The sequence below is a fragment of the Sardina pilchardus genome, chromosome 15 (genome assembly GCF_963854185.1).
Source record: "Sardina pilchardus chromosome 15, fSarPil1.1, whole genome shotgun sequence".
Lineage (NCBI taxonomy): Eukaryota > Metazoa > Chordata > Actinopteri > Clupeiformes > Clupeidae > Sardina > Sardina pilchardus.
In genome coordinates, this window is record NC_085008.1 from 22,158,304 (window position 1) to 22,181,153 (window position 22,850).

The 22,850-nt window shown below is 44.6% G+C and overlaps 1 protein-coding gene, 1 long non-coding RNA gene and 9 other non-coding genes across 15 annotated transcripts in view; 10 read left to right on the forward strand and 1 right to left on the reverse strand.

Annotated features, from left to right (window-relative positions):
• usp46 (ubiquitin specific peptidase 46) overlaps positions 1-7,542 on the reverse strand; it is an 18,458-nt gene extending 10,916 nt beyond the window's left edge. Inside the window, exons 1-2 of one of the 2 annotated variants that reach the window (XM_062556204.1) lie at positions 7,014-7,542; positions 1,199-1,279 (exon numbers count right to left, since the gene is read on the reverse strand). In XM_062556204.1, the coding sequence (XP_062412188.1) occupies positions 1,199-1,279; positions 7,014-7,220 (288 nt within the window). In that variant the 5' untranslated portion in view covers positions 7,221-7,542. Of the gene's footprint in view, positions 1-1,198; positions 1,280-5,039; positions 5,402-7,013 lie in introns of those variants that run through there. The other variant, XM_062556205.1, reaches the window with a different exon arrangement.
• Positions 7,543-8,233: 691 nt separating this feature from the next.
• LOC134102782 (uncharacterized) lies at positions 8,234-16,096 on the forward strand. 4 transcript variants are annotated; one of them, XR_009941553.1, is made up of 12 exons: positions 8,234-8,362; positions 8,888-8,950; positions 10,565-10,650; positions 11,120-11,182; positions 11,452-11,518; positions 12,641-12,737; positions 13,246-13,336; positions 13,874-13,964; positions 14,499-14,589; positions 15,110-15,187; positions 15,453-15,515; positions 15,970-16,096. It is a non-coding gene; the product is annotated as an uncharacterized LOC134102782 (long non-coding RNA). The 4 variants fall into 4 exon arrangements; XR_009941550.1 differs by lacking the exon at positions 11,120-11,182; XR_009941552.1 differs by lacking the exons at positions 11,120-11,182; positions 13,874-13,964.
• Positions 9,001-9,117, forward strand: LOC134058371 (small nucleolar RNA SNORA26). Its single transcript, XR_009935015.1, has one exon. It is a non-coding gene; the product is annotated as a small nucleolar RNA SNORA26 (small nucleolar RNA).
• On the forward strand, positions 10,691-10,815 carry LOC134058375 (small nucleolar RNA SNORA26). The gene has a single exon (XR_009935019.1). It is a non-coding gene; the product is annotated as a small nucleolar RNA SNORA26 (small nucleolar RNA).
• LOC134058376 (small nucleolar RNA SNORA26) lies at positions 11,233-11,357 on the forward strand. Its single transcript, XR_009935020.1, has one exon. It is a non-coding gene; the product is annotated as a small nucleolar RNA SNORA26 (small nucleolar RNA).
• LOC134058378 (small nucleolar RNA SNORA26) lies at positions 12,783-12,907 on the forward strand. The gene has a single exon (XR_009935022.1). It is a non-coding gene; the product is annotated as a small nucleolar RNA SNORA26 (small nucleolar RNA).
• LOC134058372 (small nucleolar RNA SNORA26) lies at positions 13,386-13,510 on the forward strand. The gene has a single exon (XR_009935016.1). It is a non-coding gene; the product is annotated as a small nucleolar RNA SNORA26 (small nucleolar RNA).
• On the forward strand, positions 14,014-14,138 carry LOC134058374 (small nucleolar RNA SNORA26). Its single transcript, XR_009935018.1, has one exon. It is a non-coding gene; the product is annotated as a small nucleolar RNA SNORA26 (small nucleolar RNA).
• On the forward strand, positions 14,639-14,763 carry LOC134058373 (small nucleolar RNA SNORA26). Its single transcript, XR_009935017.1, has one exon. It is a non-coding gene; the product is annotated as a small nucleolar RNA SNORA26 (small nucleolar RNA).
• LOC134058377 (small nucleolar RNA SNORA26) lies at positions 15,232-15,356 on the forward strand. The gene has a single exon (XR_009935021.1). It is a non-coding gene; the product is annotated as a small nucleolar RNA SNORA26 (small nucleolar RNA).
• On the forward strand, positions 15,719-15,839 carry LOC134058379 (small nucleolar RNA SNORA26). Its single transcript, XR_009935023.1, has one exon. It is a non-coding gene; the product is annotated as a small nucleolar RNA SNORA26 (small nucleolar RNA).
• Positions 16,097-22,850: the final 6,754 nt, after the last annotated feature.

The following is a 22,850-nucleotide window of genomic DNA, read 5'->3' on the forward strand; positions in this document are numbered from 1 at the left end:
TGCTGGACCTGAGAGGAACACCAACAGCGCATTGCCAGGGAGACGGCAGTTTTGTTGTGGTTCCGGGCGACCCGTTTCTGACCCCTGCGTTCTGAAAGGGACACCCGTGTTTTTGTGTGCTTTCTTTACGGGAACCGCGCTGAAGGCCCAGCGAAGACCGCAACAGAGAGAGAGAGAAAGAGAGAGAGAGAGGAGAGAGAGAGAGAGAGAGAGAGAGCCCGAGAGAGAGAGAGAGCCCTCTGCTGTGTCCAAAAACAATACAGCAAAACAAAAAACAAAAACACACATTATGGACATTCATCTCCAAAAACAACACCTACAGCCCGTCCGCAAAAACAGCAGAGACGCTGATGCATGTGAGCCTTGTGATAACTAACAGTCTTGGCTGCCTCTCCTTCCTCCCAGAGTGCCCCTTTCTCTGGCAACGCAACCAGATCGTGGGCACGATACCCATTTTAGATGCACTGCTCTTGCCTACATGGCTCCCTTGAAAGAGGCACAAGGCGAGTAGAAGAGAACCATTTTCTCCTTGTTGTCTTTTTTCTCCTTCCTGTTCAACTTGTTTCTTTTCTGCTTCATATTGGGGTTTGAGTCTGACCGACTCAGCGAGAATGGGAGCAGTTCTCTGGGCCAAGATGGAAACGTTTTTTTTTTTATTTGTCCTCGTGCTGGGTTTTTTTGGCGGTACTTGTTTGTCTGTCACATCGGGTTTGGATATTTGGTGAACAGGCCAGCGATGATGAATGGCCTTTGGGTAACAACATTTGGAAGGCATCGTCACCACATCGTTAAGGATGAAATGTTATCCCCCTCCCAAATGAGAACACGAAAGGCTTTTCGATTAATTGAGCTGCAGGAGGGGGAAAAAATCAATATGACATTGTATCTGAAATACGACTCGCAGGAAAATGCTGGCCAAACCAACAAGAGTAGTACAGCCTTCATGGAAAAGTACTGGGGAGAAAGAGTGACAATTCCCACGAGTCAAATCGCATGTCAACACAGATGGTACCTCAAATAAAATCTAATCAAGTGTAGATGTTGATTAAAACAAAACTAAGCAAATACAAGCTAACATACTTTTGCATTCTCTAGGAATATAAAACACATGCATGCAACTTCTCCTGATGTAATGACAAATAAGACATAAAACATTGTTTTAGTCAGTGCAGTGTGTGTCGTTTGCAGAGATACTCACGTTGACCAATCCAAAGTAGTGTTCATTAATGGGGAACTGCTCTGGCCCAATGTCTTTTTCCAGGGCAGAGGCATTGGTGCCCTGTGAGAGACAGAGAGAAAGGAACAAGAAGAGAGAGATAGAAAGAAAGAGGGAGAGAAAGAAAGAGAGAAAGTAATAATGTTACCCAAGCTGATGAAAACACCTCAGAATGCCTTCTCCCATTCCCCACTCTCACCAATCATGCGCACGCACACACACACGCACACACAGACACAGACACACACGCACACGCACACGCACACACACACACACACACACACACACAGACACACACACCTCTTCCAGCAAGTAATTATCTACCCTACGTCAACGGCTGTGCCAACTGCAGCCGTTCAAACCCACAGGTGAGAAACCCTTTTTGGGTGACTTTCCACGTTCCCCGGGCAGCGCTGGAAAAACACTGAGCAAGGTCAGCGGTCAGCGCCAACCAGCCGGCGAGTCAGACACACCAGCCCCGGGCGGTGGGGTAGGGGCGGGACGAGGGGACGCAGGCAGGAGGGTACAGCCTGTTCTCTACAGACCTGAGTCACGACCACTGCAATGTCGCCTCGAGGTACCGAACCAGCGTGAGCGGGAAGACACAAACCCACACTACCGCGGCACGTCAACAAACATCCAATAACGACCCCCGATTGGTGGCTCCATTCCGACCACGACACCTGCTTGTGTAAACAACAGTCACAGATACAAGCCATGCGTGGTGCGGTGGGTGGTGGTGGTGGTGAGGGGGGGTAATGGGGCACTAGGGCATGATACCAGCTCTGTGCCAGCCTGCCTTTTTAGAGAGCTACAGGGCGAGTGACGAGAGTGGAGTTTGCCAGCTTCTGAGACTCATGAGATAAGTGAGCAACACAACCACCACCAGCACCATGTAGCAGGGCAGATGTAGACAGCATAAACACTGATGTTTTCTGCTCACAGAACGCCCACGCTAGTGTGCCTTGTCATATCTTGTACTATAACCGCTCTCTAACGTCATTTGCGGTGCCCACAGCTTTTGCCTAGAAATAATAGCTTCTAACTTATTACTTTCTTATGCACTGACCGTTTTCCACATTACACTGATATGGAGAATGCCATATGACATCATCGATGCACACATTGCTGTCCTAGGTATGAGCATGGCCCTTTTCCTCAGCTTTATGAAATTGACACCAAGGGATTTACATCCCAACTCTTTTTTCGTGTTGCCTTAACTGACTTCTGTAAACCAGAAGAGTCAGAGAGTTGATTCACAACCCAAACCTAGCCTACTGCCTCACTGGAAAGTTACGCTGAAGCAAAGAGAGATGGCTTCTCAAAGACTGCATTGATGTGACAATTATCTGACAGAGAACACAAGCACTTTGCTAATTAAAAATCCTCTCTGAGTGGTCTTGATTGCCTCAAATATCACAACGATTTCGACGAACACGATACGGCTGCCTTTATGCGGGAGAACAAAACCACTTCTGACTGTGAGTCAGATGGATGACATATGACTGACAACAAGTCCCTCCTCCATTATGGAGTTACGGTGCATTTAGCGGTTCGCTGCCTTCATCTGATGACAGGAAGCAGTCTCTGTGAATGTCTGGCTGATGGGAGCACTTCTCTCCTCCCTCTTCCCCAGGGCTCTGCTCTGCTCTGCTGAGATCTGAACACCCAGCAGATTTTTTGACAGGAGCGACAGGCCACTTATGAGTACACAAAAAAAACGCCGACTTCCCAGAGCCAGACAAAAGCCATGTCGCTGCTAAAAGAGAAGCATCAAAGATGTTAAGAGATGCTTTTGGACCTCAAATGACAGCAGCTTCTTTTTTTTCTTCTTCTTCTTTTTTTTTTGGCATGCAATCTCTGAAGCCCAGAGTGTTGGCTCGGATTCTCTGACTTCTGTTGGGGCTCAGAAGAGGGAAACGCTGAGATGGAGGCACAAGCTGAGACTGAGAGAGGCTGACCAGAGGGCTCTTCTGGACGTCTGACTGGGACTAGAGGCCCTTTGATGCAGATAGGATTATGGGCACTCTTTTTTATTTGCAATTTTGCAATCAAAATGGCAATAACCTTGCCATACTGGTCCACACTGATGTGACAGCTAACCTTCCTGACACACACACACACACACAGACACACACATGTTCTCCCATGGTGTGCCAAGGCTGTGTGTGTGTGTGTGTGTGTATGTGTGGGAGAGAGTGGTCAATACTCAGCCACCCGAGCCTCCCATTGCGGCCTCATTAACTCCCCTGCATTAACACCGCACTGACTCATAATAATGGCCCAGTAATTGACCCTCTGAAGCAGCGTCCTCATTTCCTGTCCCGGTCGTACGCACAGCCGTGTCCTAGCCAGCCGACTGACCACTGCAGCAGCAGCGGCGACGCAGGCAGGTACCTGTGCAGAGAGTCATCAAACCCCCCTAAGGCACGGACTTATGTAACGCCGGCACACAGGGTGTGTGGTCTACGCTGGAGCCTTGCATGTTTACACATGTTAGCAAATGTTTACTCATGTTAGCAAATGTTAACACATGTTTACATGCTTTTTTTGTGCACATTCCTTACATGGAACCTACACACACATGGTTTAATTAATCAGTAACATTTGTGATTAAGCCGAGCCAATTAGAGGCAGGCACTCTAGTCTTAGACAGCGTGTTTGGTGCGCCCATTTACACAATGTCAAATTAGCCGTTGCCATCGGTGATGAAGATGGATCCTTTTTGTACAGCTACTGTTACACAATATAATCAGTGTCCGTGCTCTCGGAACCCATTCTGTGCATTTGAGAGGCTGTTTAAATTAATTTAGTCTATAGATTTATAAAATATGGACAACAAAGATGAGCAATATACCCATAAAGGGACATCCATAACATTTCTAATCAATCTAAGAGTGATGGCAGTACTCCTATGGGGAAATTATTGGAAATATTGACGGTACAAAGACATCTAGATTATTAGTCCCCTGTGGTGTACATGTCAGCCATCTTCTACAGCAGTCAAGTGGTCACTTTTGATATCAATGATGATGATACACAGGACACAAGGCTTTCATTTTCTTCGAGTTTCTCAACAACAACTGCTGAGGCCATCATCCATACAAATAACTCACACGAGTTGATGCTCACCCAGCAAATAGGTCATTGAGCTTTCCTGTTGCTGCATGAAAGGCTTTGCTACTACAGAATGGCTTCGTACATGTGTCTATGGCTTCGTAGTATATGACGTCATGGACATATGTAACTCTACTGTAGCATTCTCAGCTGATCCTACTACACGTGACTAGACGCCACAGAACGTTCACCGCATGTGCACGTGGGTACAGTAGTGTGGGTCCTATTTAAAATGCAAATGAACACTGCAGACATGATATAACAGAAGTTGGTCCTTTGTTCCACACATTTGGCCGGTGACCCTCTGAAGACAGCTTAACCCACTTCTGCTCTGTCAAAACGTCTGCTGTTGACACCATGATTGCGCGCCTGCCCCCAGCATCACCCATTGACTCTTGACCACGACAGATGCTGACTAGCTTGCAGGCAGACTCTGTTACACATTTTACATGTTGCATGCAACATCAGTATGCGCAGGTCATGCATTTTGAGCCGAGCACACAACCAGGCCGTCCCCCTATTTCACATTTCTATCACTGAATCTCCATGTCAAAGCCATTCCCTTTGCGCATCTCTGTCGATATAAACATCAGAAGCCGTGGATTTAGCCGAGATCAAACCGCATGAGCAGTATCATCTGTTTTGCTATAACAAGAGCCGGGGGTCGAAAGCTAGCTAACAATTGAAAGGACAACACACTACTCACCATATTACAAATGGAGGCGATATTTCTGACAGTCATTTAGTTTACAGGGTCCCCCTCACAGCCATCGTTGTGAAATAAACATGATTTCAAGTAAAGGACAATGGTGGAAAAATGAATTTCGCAGCACGGGCAAGAGGCCAGGCTGCAATCCCAGTTGTAAAGATGCAAATGCCACGGCTAAACACCAGGCAATCCTCGCCGTTCGCAATACCAATGTGTAAGTATGTGCTGCGTGCACAAAACAAAAGAGAAAGCGGTCTTTGGTGATAAGGCTAAGTTAGTTCATTTTTGCTAGCGATTACAATGTCCTTGATGAAAAATGACGGCTGTATTGAAAGTAAACATCAGCAGCTAGCAGCGGCAGGTTGCTAGCAATGGATTACATCCTAGACGTAAGGACCTCACATGCCCCGCCCACTCACTAGAAAAGATACCGGAGATGCTGGAGGAAAGTTCCTATTTGAGAGACAGCGCCGGTGGACCAATCCTGGCTGAATTGGACCAAAGTAGTCAAAGTGGCGACCAATAACATTTATAACAGAAACCACTTCCCCTTCACTGTTAAAGTTAGGCTTATTGTAAAAGTAGGCTAATGTTGAACTTTGATCAAGAAAGTTTTTATGTTAAATGCAAATCAATGATGATGGCTACTATGAACACAATGTTTTGGATGTGATCAGGAATTTTCTTTTTAGCTTGAAGTTTTTGTTTTTAATTATTAGACCTATCATTTAATCATTAAAAATGTCATTCTGTGACCAGATATAATGGACTACTTGAAACTTGAGTTGAAGAAAGAAACTAAGTCAAAGAGTTCATTATGTGAATGGCAATAATCACATTGTGCACATAACTGAATTTAGTCTACTCACATTTCAAATATACACAGGAGATAAATGCAATGCCATGCTGTAGGTAGGGGATTTCACACAGAGGCCAAGTTAGGCCTACAGCAAACCGTCAAAACCAAAATCACTCACAAATCACAGCCCTCAAGAGCATTTCAAATCCAGGCAACTTCATACGTGTTTCATTGAATTAGGCCCTCACCTCCAGACCCACCCCCATCCACGCTCATGATGGGTCCTATACCAACAAATATCGACAATGAACCAAACCAGACAACTAAAGATCACGAACAAAGACCCCTCTATGTGCAATAGGCTTCACTAGCAAGTGCTTACACTGTACATATGTGCACATACTATACCCTGCCTTACCGGGGCAGACTACATTACATTACTTCTATGTACAAGAGTCCTTGTTGTGTAGGCTAGGAGGGACTTAGGTGACTACTCTCACCTCTCTCTAGCAGGTAAACGTGCACACCTGTCTAGTCTGGCATGCCTTCACCAAGACTAAAAGCTGAAAAGCATGTTGTGTAAGGCTTTTAATTTTGAACAGGAGTGCCTCAATTCTTTTTCCTTTTCCTTCATTGAATTAAGATTAAGATTTCTTTATTGTGTCCCAAGGGAAATTTGTCTTGGACAAACAGGCTGCTACATCACATATAACATAACACCAGAAAGTGCTGACAGTGCAATCATAAAGTGCATACATACAAACATACATACATACATACCTACATACATTGCATTACATAACAGGAAATCTCCGCTGACGGCCTGAGTTCAAGAGGTTAACAGAGAGTGGAATAAATGAGAATTTGTACCGGTTCAAATACCTTTTCTTATTTTTAACTGGAATGTTGTAGCGTCTGCCAGAGGGTAGTAGTTTATATTCTGTGTGTAAGACATGAGAGGGATCTGCAATGATTTTTTTGGCTTTTCTCAGAACAGATTCCTCAAATATTGCTTGAATAGTGGGTTGGTCCTTCACTCCCATTACTTTAAACGCAGTGTGAACTAGTCCATTGATTTGGGACTTCAACTTTACAGTTAAGTTGCCAAACCAGGCAGGGATTGCGTAACGAAATACACTTTCAATCACAGCACGATAGAAAACCAACATCACCTTCTGTTGTACACCAAACACCCTTAGTCTACGTAGAAAGTGAAGTCTCTGCTGGATCCTAGTACACACACTAGTAACATGGACATTCCAGGACAGGTTATTATCAATATGCACACCCAGGTATTTGTATGAATCAACCTGAGCAATATTGACACTCTGAATCAATAACGGCGTGTGGTCCCCCACATGACCTGGGTCAAAGACCATTTCCTCTGTTTTTTTGTATTAATAGTGAGGTGGTGGTCACCACACCACTGTACAAAGTTATCCACCTCCTGCTTGTAGGCTACACAGAGGTGGTTGTCTCCATATCTGTAAGACACAGAATGGCAGTGTCGTCTGAAAATTTAATAAAAGAGACACCAGGGTGACTGCTAGTGCAGTCGTTGGTGTATACTGTGAATAATGGGGGGGAACTCACACACCCTTGAGGGACACCTGTACTTATTGTTTTTAACTGAGATGTTGTTAGGTTCACTCTGACCTGTTGAGTCCTATCTGGAAGGAGTGATACCATCTGATGATATATGGATTAACGGACATCTGTTTGAGTTTACTAAGAAGGATGTGTGGCTGCACGGTGTTAAATGCGGAGCTAAAGTCAACAAACAATAATCTGGCATAGATTTTCCAGGTGTTGTAGGATTGAGTGTGTTATAGTAAGAATTGCATCATCAGTGCCACGGTTGTCTCTATAGGCAAACTGATGTGAGTCTAACTGTCCTTGTAAGTTTGACCTCAGCTTCCCCACAATCAACTTCTCTAAGCACTTGACTACAATGGAAGTCAAAGCTACTATAGTCGTTGTTTTCTTTGGGTAGCCTACAGCTTTCTTTGGGAGGGGAATGATAGTTGCCCTTTTCCACAGAGATGGGACTGTGTGCGAATCTACTGACCTTTGGTAGACAGGGGGACCCAAGCTGGTGTAAGTTCCTCCGCACAAGTCTTTAAAAGGAAAGATGAGACACCATCCGGACCTGCAGCTTTATTTGTGTCTAATCTTTTAAACAGTGTTACTACTCCAGTGTGGTCTGTCTATTTTTTGGGTATCACCCCCTACTGATATAGTGCTAATGATCACTATGCTTGGTTAACTTTAAGCTCCAAATGCATTAATATGTCAAGTAGTTAATTAATGATTAATTCATTCATTCATTCACTCATTCATCCATCTAGTACTCATCCACTCATTCATCAGTCATCCATTTCGTACGATTTCACCTCTAGCATTTCCCCTTTAATAGCCCGTCACGTGGTTCAGCTCTTCCGCTTTCATACAAGTCTTTCAGAGCGGCATGCCTAAGTGGAAAGTCTGCAGTCATGGAAGCTCCGCGTGAGAAGTTATTAATGTAAGTTTTTACAGGACTTATTTTTGACATTCAACAGCTTTTTGTTTTGTTGCTCTTTATCAGTACTCGCACATGAATTGCCCAATCTCACTATAAGCATGTGAGGTGACAAAAGTGTGTTCTTTCACTAACTAGGAAGCTATGCTCATTTTAGCAAGCTAGCACGTTTAGGTCGTAGGCCCGGTCGCTTTGCTTATCATAGCCTACCAATTGAATCTAACCTGAGTATCCACGAAATGCACGATGCGAATGTGAAAAGCATACATAACTTACTTGATTGCTTAGCTCCCAGTGCTTAATGCTTTAGTGATCGCTAAGTTGCAGATATTGTAATGGCTTCTTTCCACGTGGGTGGGGAATGAGGCTAGTCGGCCTAGACTAGAAGCACTTTGCCTGCTGGCAGATAATTGCTAAATTTCGAGCTGACAGCACTTTATCCCAGTGAAATGGTGCAAATAGATCAAGTATTGCTACTAATACTCTTCAGACTATTCTAACCTCGTAATGCATTATTATTCAAAACAGGATGGTCATTATGGACCTCAGGGTCAAGAATGGAAGGAGTAGTTTCAGAAAGGAGGCTCATAGGTAAGTCTAAACAAAGTCTAAGTATATTTATTGTGACTTTAACCCCTTTTTTGCCCATTTAAGACTGAAGTGTCTTAATTGACAAACACAGGGGGGTAGAGTTCTCTCATAAACCTAAAGTAAAGGCTTTCAACACCTTACTTTGGATCCTGTCGGGAGAAACACTCTCAGTTCACCACTGAGACATCTGTGTGTGTATGTGTAAAGTTGGGAAGTGTGGGTGTACTTTTCTTAGTACAAATGCAGTAGGCTTCCTTCATCAAAATAGTTGCATGTCCTCTGCAATGATCATATACATTAGAGATGCACCGATTGCAATTTTTTGGCCGATTCCGATTTTTCATCGAGTTTGACCGGCCGATACCGATTTTAGCCGATTCCGATTTAATTTCTTCTAACCACTTCACAGCACAAACAAAGAGTTATTTTCTAGCATATATTTTCTTTAATACAACATGTTAGAAATGTAATCAACTTATCAATGGCTGGTAGAAAAATATGAATAGACAGATTCTTCAAGTCTTCTTCAGCTGCAGTAATCCCAGTGTGGGACATTCATTTCACACATGTAGAAGGAACACTATTTCTTTTCTTCTCACATCCATATGCAATATCCAACTGTAAATATCTTCAGAATACTGATAACTGAAGTTAGTGCTAGGCTGAGATGTTGGAAAATGACAACAAAAAAAAAAATTTTGAGAAGCCTTGAAACACAGCAAATGACATACATTCTCAGTCCACACTCTTCTCTGAACTTTCGCGATTGCTTGCGGATACTAAGGAAGTGTCCATATTTGGATGGCATAACGTCATGCAGGAGAAACACAGCTTTCCAACGACACCACACATGATATGTTTTGTATCACGGTCGCGGTAGTTTATGATACGTTAGAATGCTAACTTTTGGCGAATTTAGAAGAAATATACAGGCGTGATCAGACAAAAGGTAATGAAATAAACCTCTAAATGTGTAAATCGGACTTAGTTGTTGTAGTAGTGTGAAAGAATACATGATAAGTTGGCAAACCGAAGCAAAACTATGTTTATTCCTGCCGTGTCTCGCCTTAAGTGGAGTATAAAGGCTATGTCGCTGCTTATTGATAGCGCTTGTGGTTCAGCTGTGGGCACGCAATTAGCGGCAAGGACGGACTTTGATGAGCGCTGTAACCTAAGTGACAGCTTAGTATGGCAAAGCACAGCGTTCGCTGCATAGAAAAACTCAGTATTAGCGCTTTATCCAGCCCTGACTGTTGGCCTAGCTTCATCAAACTTTGCAAACTCAGCTGTGTGAGTGTGATGTTGTTACAAGTACGTGCGAGTGCATTTGACCGGCATAAAATCGGCATGTCTCAGACTGTCCGGCCGGTCGCCGGTCGTGGCCGATCACGTGAAAATCGGCCGATTCCGATCGGCGGCCGATCGATCGGTGCATCTCTAATATACATATACAACCATGTGAATTCATCAGCCCATAGATTGTGCTTTGTCAAGGATATGACACTTTTATTGAGAATTTGCTTTAGTGAAAAGTCCACAACAGCATTAATGCAGGCATACTTTCACCCTTATCTGCCAGTCCAGTTATTCTTTGCTTCATTTCTTCCCACACAGAACTTGAGGAATGAGCGCATGGGTCACCAGCTGAGGCAGTTTGGAATCAAGGCATGCAATGACCTGATAAACAAATTACTGGGAAGGTAATGAATGTTTCAACTTTCATATACGCTGGCCCCTTTTTTGCCCATTTAAGACTTTGTGTCCTAAATGACTCACACAGGGGGGAAGAGGAAGTCTATAAAGTCTTTCATAAACCTAAAGCGAAGGCCAACACCTTGCTTTGGATCCTGTCGGAAGATACAACTTTCTTTAAAATGTGATATATTTTTAGTTGGAAATTTCCTTTCCATAACTTACTTGATTGCTTAGCTCCCAGTGCTTAATGCTTTAGTGATCGCTAAGTTGCAGATATTGTAATGGCTTCTTTCCACGTGGGTGGGGAATGAGGCTAGTCGGCCTAGACTAGAAGCACTTTGCCTGCTGGCAGATAATTGCTAAATTTCGAGCTGACAGCACTTTATCCCAGTGAAATGGTGCAAATAGATCAAGTATTGCTACTAATACTCTTCAGACTATTCTAACCTCGTAATGCATTATTATTCAAAACAGGATGGTCATTATGGACCTCAGGGTCAAGAATGGAAGGAGTAGTTTCAGAAAGGAGGCTCATAGGTAAGTCTAAACAAAGTCTAAGTATATTTATTGTGACTTTAACCCCTTTTTTGCCCATTTAAGACTTTGTGTCCTAAATGACTCACACAGGGGGGAAGAGGAAGTCTATAAAGTCTTTCATAAACCTAAAGCGAAGGCCAACACCTTGCTTTGGATCCTGTCGGAAGATACAACTTTCTTTAAAATGTGATATATTTTTAGTTGGAAATTTCCTCCATTTGTTTGGATGTTTCCTCCAGTTGTTTGAATGTTTCCTTCATGTTTTACAGATGAATGATGTGGTGGTCTTGCGTCCCTTGCATAGATGGAGAGACCTGCATTCTGCCCAGCCCACAGGTAATAAAACGGCATAACTCCATACATGCATGGGTTTCATTAGGCCCCTTTTCACAGGTGTGTTAATCAAGCACCATGCAGTCTACGTTCATAATTTAGGTACTTGATTTTATACACCTGTGGAAATGGACCTGATGAAACCCATGAATAGCATAGCTAAATGCCTGGATGGCATCGTGTTCGTGTCATCATCCCTTCTATGCTTTGCCCACTGGATGCTGCCCGTGTGTCTAGTGGCCATTACTGAGGGGTAGAGAGAGACCCTCTCTTAAAACCTGGGGCAGCGGCCTTACCACTGCCTCTGGACCTGTCGAGAGGTACATGTCTTCATACAAGTCGTGATGGCCATTCCATTCTTGTGCTTTTACATGTACACCCTGAGGTCCAGTTACCACAACCAAGGCGGTGTTTTCAGTGCTGTTTGTCTAAGCATTGATTATGCACATTTCTTTTGGCCTGATTTTCTTTGAACTTGCCAGAAAGGTGTAGCATGAGCCAGGTATAAAAACCCAGTAAACCTGGGAACTAACATGAGACAGTGGCTCCGCAAAGTTAGTTTCGCCATGTTGAAATATTTGGCATTTAATTTGAAGTCTCTACTTATTCATTTGGTTGGCGCTTTTATCCAAAGCAGCTTACACATCATACAAAGGTATCCAAAGAGCTACTCGGGGTTTAAGTGCCTTGCTCAAGGGCATGGTGGTAGCAGCTGGGAATTGAATCTACTACTTCTCTGGCATCCACATGCCAGCTCCTTAGATTCTACGTAACCACTGCAAAGATCCTTCATTACTGACCAGATGGAGCAACATAATGCATCTCTATGGAAGCAAAATTCGAACAGTTCCTGTCTGCTTAAAGAGGCGTGTCGCAAAGTCGTCATAGTGGGATATCGATCGGCAAGCAGTTCAGTTAGAATGTTTCTAGGTCTGCTTAAAGGGGGATTTCGCCCCCCTCCCCTTTGCGAAAACAGAACGCGGAAATGTTCGAACGTTTGCGCCTCTCGCTCCGCTTTAACCCTCTCTGACCACTGTCTGCCCGTTAAAGATATTGCATGTAGTAAGCTGTCCAGCATGTGACTCTTACCTTCCTCTACTCTGCTGCATGTCTCTCCCCACTCAGGACTTGTGGAGTGAGCAGAAGGAGCCCCGTTTGTGGCAGGACGCAGGACTTCCGTCTTCAAGCAGGACCGTAGCCTCATTTCCAAATGGCTTGGGAGGTAATGGACTGTCCTTCGCTTTCTTTATATGAGTGGTCCCCTTTTTTGCCCATTTAAGACTTTGTGTCCTAAATGACTCACACAGGGGGGTAGAGGAAGTCTATAAAGTATTTCATAAACCTAAGGCGAAGGCCAACACCTTGCTTTGGATCCTGTCGGAAGATACAACTTTCTTTGAAATGAGCCATGATGTATATTTTCAGATTTTGTTTCCGGTCTGGCTTCAAACGCTAATGACTGGTTATATTACCTACACCAAGAAATGTTTTTGGTGCAATATTTGTTTGTTTTGTCTGTAAGCACGATTGACATTTTTTGCACAAAACCTCATACGAAGTTGTCATGTCGTAAAAGTTGTAGCTAATCTGAATCCCAGAGTGGTTCCGCAAATTGATTTCCACTATACAATGTTGAGATACAGCATTTAGCCTTAATGGAAGCTTGTATTGCATGTTAGTTTTAGATATTGGGTTTAGTAAAATTGTCATCTTCATGTCTTCCTACCCAGAGCCCATGGTATGATCAGGAGCCCACCTTAAAGCAGGACCTCTGACTGGAGACAAAGCAGTCAATTGCCTGACATGCAAATGACTGGGAAGGTAATGACATTTCTATATGTTTAAACTTTCATATACGCTGGCCCCTTTTTTGCCCATTTAAGACTTTGTGTCCTAAATGACTAACACAGGGGGGTAGAGTAAGTCTATAAAGTCTTTCATAAACCTAAAGCGAAGGCCAACACCTTGCTTTGGATCCTGTCGGAAGATACAAACGGTCTTTGAAATGAGGCATGACCTTTATTCAAATTTTGTTTCCGGTCTGCTTTCAAATGTTAATGTCTGGTTATATTACCTACACCAAGGAATGTTTTTGGTGCAATATTTTTTTTTTTTTTTTTTTTTTTTTAGAATTGTGTGTCTGTAAGCACGATTTACATTTTTTGCACAAAACCTGGTATGAAGTTGTCCTGTCGTAAATGTTGTAGCTAATCTGAATCCCAGGGTGGCTCCGCAAATTGATTTCCACTATTCAATGTTGAGATACAGCATTTAGCCTTAATGGAAGCTTGTATTGAATCCTTCTAGTTTTAGATATTGGGTTTAGTAAAATTATCGTCTTCATGTCTTCCTACCCAGAGCCCATGGTATGACCAGGAGCCCACCTTAAAGCAGGACCTCTGACTGGAGACAAAGCAGTCAATTGCCTGACATGCAAATGACTTGGATGGTAATGACATTTCTATGTGTTTAAACTTTCATATTCGCTGGCCCCTTTTTTGCCCATTTAAGACTTTGTGTCCTAAATGACTCACACAGGGGGGTAGAGGAAGTCTATAAAGTCTTTCATAAACCTAAAGTGAAGGCCAACACCTTGCTTTGGATCCTGTCGGAAGATACAACTTTCTTTGAAATGAGGCATGACTGCATTCAGATATAGTTTCCGGTCTGCTTTCAAATGTTAATGTCTGGTTATATGACCTACACCAAGGAATGTTTTTGGTGCAATATTTGTTTTTGTTTTTTTTGGATTAGTGTGTCTGTAAGCACGATTTACATTTTTTTGCACAAAACCTGGTATTAAGTTGTCCTGTCGTAAATGTTGTAGCTAATCTGAATCCCAGAGTGGCTCCGCAAATCGATTTCCACTATTCAGTGTTGAGATACAGCATTTAGCTTAATGGAAGCTTGTACTGTATGTGTACCCTTTTAGTTATAGATATTGGGTTTAGTAACATTTTCCTCTTCATGTCTTCCTACCCAGAGCCCATGGTATGATCAGGAGCCCACCTTAAAGCAGGACCTCTGACTGGAGACAAAGCAGTCAGTTGCCTGACGTGCAAATGACTTGGAAGGTAATGACATTTCTATATGTTTAAACTTTCATACGCGCTGGCCCCTTTTTTGCCCATTTAAGACTTTGTGTCCTAAATGACTAACACAGGGGGGTAGAGTAAGTCTATAAAGTCTTTCATAAACCTAAAGCGAAGGCCAACACCTTGCTTTGGATCCTGTCGGAAGATACAAACGGTCTTTGAAATGTCATTATTAGATTTTCAGATTTTCCTTCTGGACTGGTTTCAAAAAGTGTTTTTATTGCAGTTGATTAATTGTTTTGTCTGTAAGCACAGTTGTGCAGAAATTGGCCCAGTTGTCATGAAAATTGGTGCAAAGTTGTCCCATGAAGCACAATAAATGCTGTAGCCGATTTCTCCTAGGGACTAGGGAAGGCTCCGCAAATTGATTTCCACTCTCCAGTGTTGAGACCGCATTTGGCCTTAATGGATGTTTGTACTCTGTGTACCCTTTAGTTTTGTAATATTGGGTTTAGTAGAATGTTTAACTGTACCATCCTCTTCATGTCAACTTACCCAGGTCAGAAGCTTGGCTTAGGGCAGGACCTTTCACTGGATGCAAGGCAGTCAGTTTCCTGACATGCAAGTGGCCTGGAAGGTAATCAAGTTTCTTGATGTCTTTTATATGCATTATCCCCTTTTTTGCCCATTTAAGACTTTGTGTCCTAAATGACTCACACAGGGGGGAAGAGGAAGTCTATAAAGTCTTTCATAAACCTAAAGCGAAGGCCAACACCTTGCTTTGGATCCTGTCGGAAGATACAACTTTCCTTAGATTTTCAGATTTTGTTTCTTTTTCTTTAGTTGAAAACAATTGTTCTAGTTGAATTGCAGTTCCCCAAACGTTTCCTCATGTTCCACAGGTGAATGGTGTGATGGTCGGGCTTTTCTTGCATAGATGGAGACCTGCATTCGCCAGTCTGCAGGTAATAAAACCACTCGTGCAGTGTTTATTCATGGGTTTCATTAGGCCCTTTTCCACAGGTGTATTTATCAAGCACCATACAGTCTGCGTTCATAATTTAGGCACTTGATTTTATACACCTGTGGAAATGGACCTGATGAACCCCATGAATAGCATAACTAAATGCCTGCATGGCATCGTGTTTGTCATCATCCCTTCTATGCTTTGCCCACTGGATGCTGCCGGTGTGTCTAGTGGCCATTACTGAGGGGTAGAGAGAGACTCTTGCTAAAACCCAGTTCAGTTGCCAATCCACTGAGCTTGGATCCTGTCGTAAGAAACATGTTAAGCATTATCTGGAGTAATATATGGACCTCGTGACCATGGAGCATCCATAAATTACATTGACACTGGAAAACCAAAAAAAAAAAAGAAACTTGATTAACTAGACCTGTTTCCCCCCTTTGGCTCAACAGGTTTCTGCTACTGGTCTGAATGAGGGAATGTGCAAGGCCATAAGATGGAGATGTATTTGTGTTCTGCATGGGCAAATCTAAAGTAATGTAATGTCAGAAATTTGACAATAAATATTTCAACTTGCAATTGTTTGTCTGTTGTGGTTAAATATGAATCCTAATGCAAATATACAAATACTAACTCTTACACAATGCATAAGACTACCAACATTAGCAGGCATGAGTGCACCATTGGTAAATGCATTAATTCTCAAAAGGCCAAACGGTTACTGGTTTAGTACCGAAATATATCAGGTAATTGAATTTTATTCACATATGGAGCAGTTTATGGGCCTCTAGAATAAGTGTTTTGTAGAAACACTGGCTGACTCCATATTACATGTGCTCTTTCTCATAATATACATCATTAAAATGTACATTATGTATATAATACATTTATAGTAGTCATAATGCATTATGCGAAGACATGTAATGTAACAATATAGCATAATAATCATTGTTTAAATCATACAATGTCTGACCCACTTTTTCTAAGTAATCATCCTCAGCATGGAGATGGTGGAGAATTGTTGACTTGTCAAATCACACATAATTCCCCTGGTAGCTGCCATGCTGATCAGCAAGTCTGTTCTCAGACAGCATCCGAGCCTGACCTAGAAAAGAGCCGGAGAGACTGTTCAAACTGAAGTCTTGAGATAAAACAAACACAAACATGCACGCCACTTTGTCAGTCACGGGTCTAGTGGCATTAGTTCTTAAAATAGACCCGATGTTGGCATGGGTGTGTGTAATGGCCGCAGAGTGGTCGGGGATTATAGCTTACTAAGTGCCACCCGCCGTCACCTAAGAGCCTGTGCAGGCTGGGGCCTCATGATGGGAGTCCCATGATGCTGCTGCTGCTGCTGTTGCTGCATCATTATCATTGTTTACGTATGAGGTCACCGACTCCATCCGTAAAGGCCACCGAGTATGGTCATTCTCAGCCCACGTGCACCCCTCTTGTTTCACTCATGGCTTCCGAGTAAGTCTATCAGAAAGAACTGTACGAGACTCACATTTCTAAAGAAAGATACTGTTACTGAGTAACGCAGGCTACAAGGCTAATTGATTAAATGTCTTTGAATGAAGAAAGATGCTGAAGGAAATAGGAATATGACGAGGGAAGCAAGAAGGCTTGGGGGAATGGGTGGTAAATACCTGTGTTATGGTTATGGTGTTTAGCAGATGCTTTTGTCCAAAGCGACATACAGATAACAATACAATAGGTATATTCCAACAGTATTTAACAACAATCTAAAACTTTGGTGAGACTACACCAAGCAGAACAGCAATAGTAAACAACAATGTAAATTCAATCAATAACCTAATGAAAATAAAAACTATAATATACAAACCATAAAGCATAAGAAACGCTTAATAAACTAAGGGCATGTTGAACAGATATGCCTTTAGACCCCTTTTGAAAGACCCAAAACAATTTATAACATGCATGAAACACACATTTTATAGAAATTAACGAAAAAGGGGAGCAGGGTTTTGATTGGATTTGGCTGTGTGAGTGAGAGAGATTAGGATTGGGATAGGTTGTACCTAAACTCAAAACGATTTTTAATCTGTTGCCCTTGTAAGCTTACAAACTGAATACAAAACACTGAGTGACCCGTAACACTGAGAGAGACCCGTAATTAGCGATCCCTCAGGACTTCAATTAGACCCCAAGTACTGCAGCACACCGGTGGGGGTGTCCGGGTAAAATGGGGTGGGCTGGGGCAGGTAGAGCGTGTGAGGGGGCAGGTTCCTCAGTCCCCCGAGGGTATAGCTGCTACCCTGGGACAATCCAGGCGCCCTTGGTTAAGCACATCTATTGTCTCAATGGCCTCGCAACATTCCATTGACAATTACCTCCCTGTCTACTCCCAACATAAACAGCAACAAGAAAGAAAAGGGGGGGGGGAGAGAACAGCTTAGAGTAAACAACAGACTTCAAGGACATGTCGGGGTAAAAGGGGTAAAATGAAAACAAGAAGAGGAGAAAGCCATCTGAGGAGTCAAAGGCAACAATGTGATCTGTGTTGACAATCTGCGGTCGGGGGATGGCGAGAGGGCTCTGGGTAAATGGCCAAGCAAGATGCCGAGTGGCGGCCAAGGCTTCGGTATGTGCCGTTGTGGTCTGTCTGAGAGAGAGCTTGCCGACGGACACGCTGCCAGCCCATGCCGAATCCCGTTGATTGGCAGGTGAACATTAACCACGGCTGGGCTTTGTTGGTCTGGTTCTGCCTCTCTGGTACAAGATGTTCTACACAGCCCCGTGCCTTTTTTTTCCGGCGGTAAGAACTGTAATTTCACTTGATTGTTCAGCAGGCAGGATTTTCCCCCCTTTCTCCTCCGTGTGGTGTGTCATTTTTAATGCTGCATGCTTATGCCTCAGTTCTTCACTTCAAATACAGAGACTTCCAGGGCTATGAGAAACAGGCGAGAGACATTCAGTTCCTGCGCTAATCCCCTCGGAACAGAGCATTGCACGATGTTGCTCTCCTCACCTCAAACAACTCACAGGCCACGCGGCCAGGGAGGTAAGAGCACTCCGAACCATGTTTACCTTACCCCCCGCATTTGACCGGGAGACACTGACGGATTCCAAACGCGGAGAAACAACAGCCGTTTTCAAAGCACGATAAAGACAGGAGTAGATGGGGGGAGAAAGAGGTTTTTTATTATTAAAAAAACACAAGTTCAAACTCAGGCCCCTGGTGTTTATTTCTGGGACTAAGACCATAAAAAGTCCCAGGCGGGGAAGAAGGGAGCGGTTATCTTGGAAACGTGGAGGAGAAACGTGGGGTGTGTGTGGGCAAACAGTGCATTGTTGTGCTGAGCACCATGGTGCTGCTGCAGTGGTGGTGGCCCTGTCTGGCCCCCGGCCACACCGCTAATTCTATGAGAGATGAGGAGCAGCGGATCAACATCAGGACACGGGAGAGGAGAGGAGAGGAGAGGGGGAAGAGAGGGAGGAAGAGAGGGATACAATGGCTAGAGAAGAGGAGAGAGAGAGGTAGAATGGCTGGAGAGGAGAGGAGGATAGGGAGAGAGAGAGAAAAAGAGGTACAATGGCTGGAGAGGGGAGGAGAGGGAGAGAGAGGTACAATGGCTGGAAGGGGAGAGGGAGGGAAAGAGGGATACAAAGGCTGGAGAAGAGGAGAGAGAAAAAGAGAGTGAAGTACAATGCCTGGAGAGGAGGGAAGGAGAGAGGGAGAGAGAAAGAGGTACAGTGGCTGGAGAGGAAGGGAGGAGAGGGACAGAGAGAAAGAGCGAGAGATGTACAAGGCTAGAGAAGAGGGGAGGAGAGGTAGAGATAAAAAGATAAAGGGGGAACAACAGCTGGAGAGGAAGGGAGCAGAGAGAGAGTGAAGAGAGGAGAAGAAGAGAGATACACAGAGAGCTTCAACGGCTGGGCTGCTGTGCGTGCGCGTGGTGTGTTTATATTAGCAGCTGTGCCTAATGGCTCTCAGACGGCGCTGCGCTGACTGGCCTGTGCCACTGCCCTGTCGCGTCGCATCCCGCTGGCTCGGGTGCTCTGAGTGTGCCGAGTGCTCTGGCAGGGCGCTGTGTACCGTGGCACGTTTTCTGGCGAGGGCGGGCGACATAACCAGCGGACCCCACTCCAGCGCTGCAGGACTTGGCCGCTGCCCTACATCAAGGAGCACTGTCAGTCACATGCGTGTCGTGGATACACACGCACACACACACACACACACACATACACACACACACACATAAATACAGAGCCAAAAAGCACACAAATTTATGCTTGCACACACACACACATCCTGGACCTTGTTTTGAGTCTTTCACATGCACAACGATACACACACACACACACACACACACACACACACACACACACACACACAGACTCACACAGACACACACAGCACACAGAGTTTAGCCTGCACACACACATCAGCTGGACCTTGTTTGGAGTTCTGTCTTTCATATGCCCTTACACACACACACACACACACACACACGTGCACAAACTCTCTACCCATGCATAAATACAGACACGGTGATGCAGTGTTTTGATTTCATGTGCATAACAGCCACTCTCTTCCTGTTTTTTGTAAGTCTCTAGTTCTGTCTGGTACACACACACACACACACACACACACACACACACACACACACACTTCCACTCTCTCACTCACTGTCTGGCAGATACACACACTCTCTTTCTCTCTCTCTCCCTCCCTCTCTCTCATACACACACACACACACAAACACACACACACCCAGTCCCACGTGCCTCAGTGCTCCCCCCCCCCCCCACCCTTTGAAGAGCTCCAGTAAACCTTGAGCTGCTCTGAGCACCAGACTCCAGGGGTGACCCTCCTGCGCCAGGCCTGCTCCACCGCACCGCACCGCAGAACAAAAGGCCTGAATTATGGATCATTTCCTCTCCGCGCGCAACTGAAAAATTCATTCCGCCGAGGTTCGCCGGCTGACTCAGATCCGAGACTATCAGCGGGGGAGTGGGGGGGCGGGGGTTGGAGTGGGGTTGGCGGGGGCCTGTGGAGCGAGGTTTCGGCGGTCCGCCCTGCTGCCTGCTCCAGCGATCAGAATAGACCTGCCGACAACAAAAAACGTGTTCATGAACCCGTAATCTCGACCTCATTGCCGCCCGCAAACCCCCCCCCCCCCTCCCCAAAAAAAACGATAGCCTTTCTTGCCCATTGAAAAGCGCAAAGGCGACGATGATTGAAGGAGCTTCTGGAAGGGTCCACGTGAGGAGGACTGCGTGCTGAATGGAATTAGAGTGGCTGTTATGATATGAACAGAATGTGGCATCCTGGTCATGGACACAGTACACAGTGCGCACAGCTGGTTACCTAGCTGATGATACATGAACATAGCACATCCTCTCTATCTCTTTTGGCCTCTCTCTCTCTGTCTCTCTATCCCTCTCTCTCCGCCTCTCTCTCTGTCTGTCTCTCTTTGTCTCTCTCTTTCTCTCTGTTAGTATAAAACAGGCCATCTTTGGAGAAAATCAGATCTGCCAACAGTATGTGTGTAGGTGCATGTCATCAACCAGCGCTAAATGTTCTTAGTGCCCTGCAATCTGTGTAATCTACATGTAAAATACACACATACATGATAACACACACAGTCATGCACAACATGTTTACTCGGTTTACACACACACACACACACACACACACACACACACACACAGGAGAGTAAGAATGTAGGTGAAGATGTGTAGGTGTATTCATTAAAGGAGGCTGTTTTCTAGGTCACAGGACAAGGGCACAATTACAGCATACCTGAAGCACATGTCTAATGGGCCAGAGAGATAGATAGAGAGACAGAGAGAGTGTGTGTGTGTGTGTGTGAGAGAGAGAGAGAGAGAGAGAGAGTGTGTGATTGCGGGGCTAATTGTCAAGTTACCTCGGCCACCGTGGTGATTAGAAGCTTTAAATTGAAGCGAAAGTGTATTCCACTTCAGGAGGAGGCTCACCGGGTGACCTGACCGCACTGGTCAGGGGCAGTTATGTAGGGCCCAGTCACGTAACAGGGACAGCAACGTCATTCATCGCAATGTGATATACAATATAGACAGGACGATGCATAGACAAGACAAGATATAGTATATAAAATATAGTGCCGTGTAGACAGTACTGTAGTTGGTTTACAGAAGGTGGTTTAGAGTAAACGAAATATATGTGCAGTGTATTAGCAGTTACCTTATATGAGCAGAATAAATATGCCTACAGTATATGTATGAACAATGTATGTACAACATGTACAGATATGTGCATATGTGCACATATAGATACAGTATGTGTGTAACCAGGCTAGGAGTAGCCAGGCTTGATGTGTGCAGTGTCCAGGAGGCCCTTGGCTGGTGTGGGTAATATATTGACGGTGCTGAAGAGGACATTGACGCACCATAATCACCTGTGCAATGTTACAAGAAAAGTACATTGCTGCGCTGGTTCATTACGTCCCAGTGTACGGGGCTGGACGAGCAGCTGTGCTATGCTATAGTGAGCAAGGACATGGGGAGAGTGTTCTAGCCTTTAAATGCCCATCTGGAGTCTGTTCCAGCATGTCCTATAAACGCCAGGCTGGAAACATACAGTGGGCAAGATGACCTGGGTATGCTGGCGGATCTGTGTGTGTGTGCGAGAGAGAGAGAGAGAGAGAGAGAGAGCGAGAGAGAGAGAGAGCGAGAGAGAGAGAGATAGTATTCCAAGTATTCCTTATGTAAATGTAAATGTTAAATGTTTTGAACTTGAACTTGATAAAGAGAGAGAGAGAGAGAGAGAGAGAGAGAAAGGGTAAGGAGAGGGTAAGGAGAGAGAGAGTGCACTTTGTCAACCTTTTAGCCACAGAGTCTTTTACCTGAGAGACATGCAGAGTCGCCATGGCAACCGTAGAACAAAGACCACAGTGTATCTGCGTCGAGGAGGCAATGGAGTTCAGTGGCACAGCGTGGTGTCCACACACACACACACACACACACACACACACACACACACCGAAGTGTGTCAGAGAAAAAGGGTGAATATGATCCAGGAAGGTTGTGCATGCATGGCACACGTGGAACCTTCCTGTGACACAATGAGCTGTTATGGTGACTGTGTGTGTGTGTGTGGCCTGTGTGTGCACCATGCTGTGCCACTGAACTCCATTCCCTCCCCATTTATCTGTGTGTGTGTGTGTGTGTGTGTGTGCAGTGCACCACGCTGTGCCACTGAACTCCATTCCCAGAAGCAAACGGCACTACACCACTCTAACGCACTTGCACACGTTGTGACTGCCGGCGAAAACGCAGCTTTAGCATGGATCTGATCAAACTCTTGTATGCAATGTGTATTATCGCG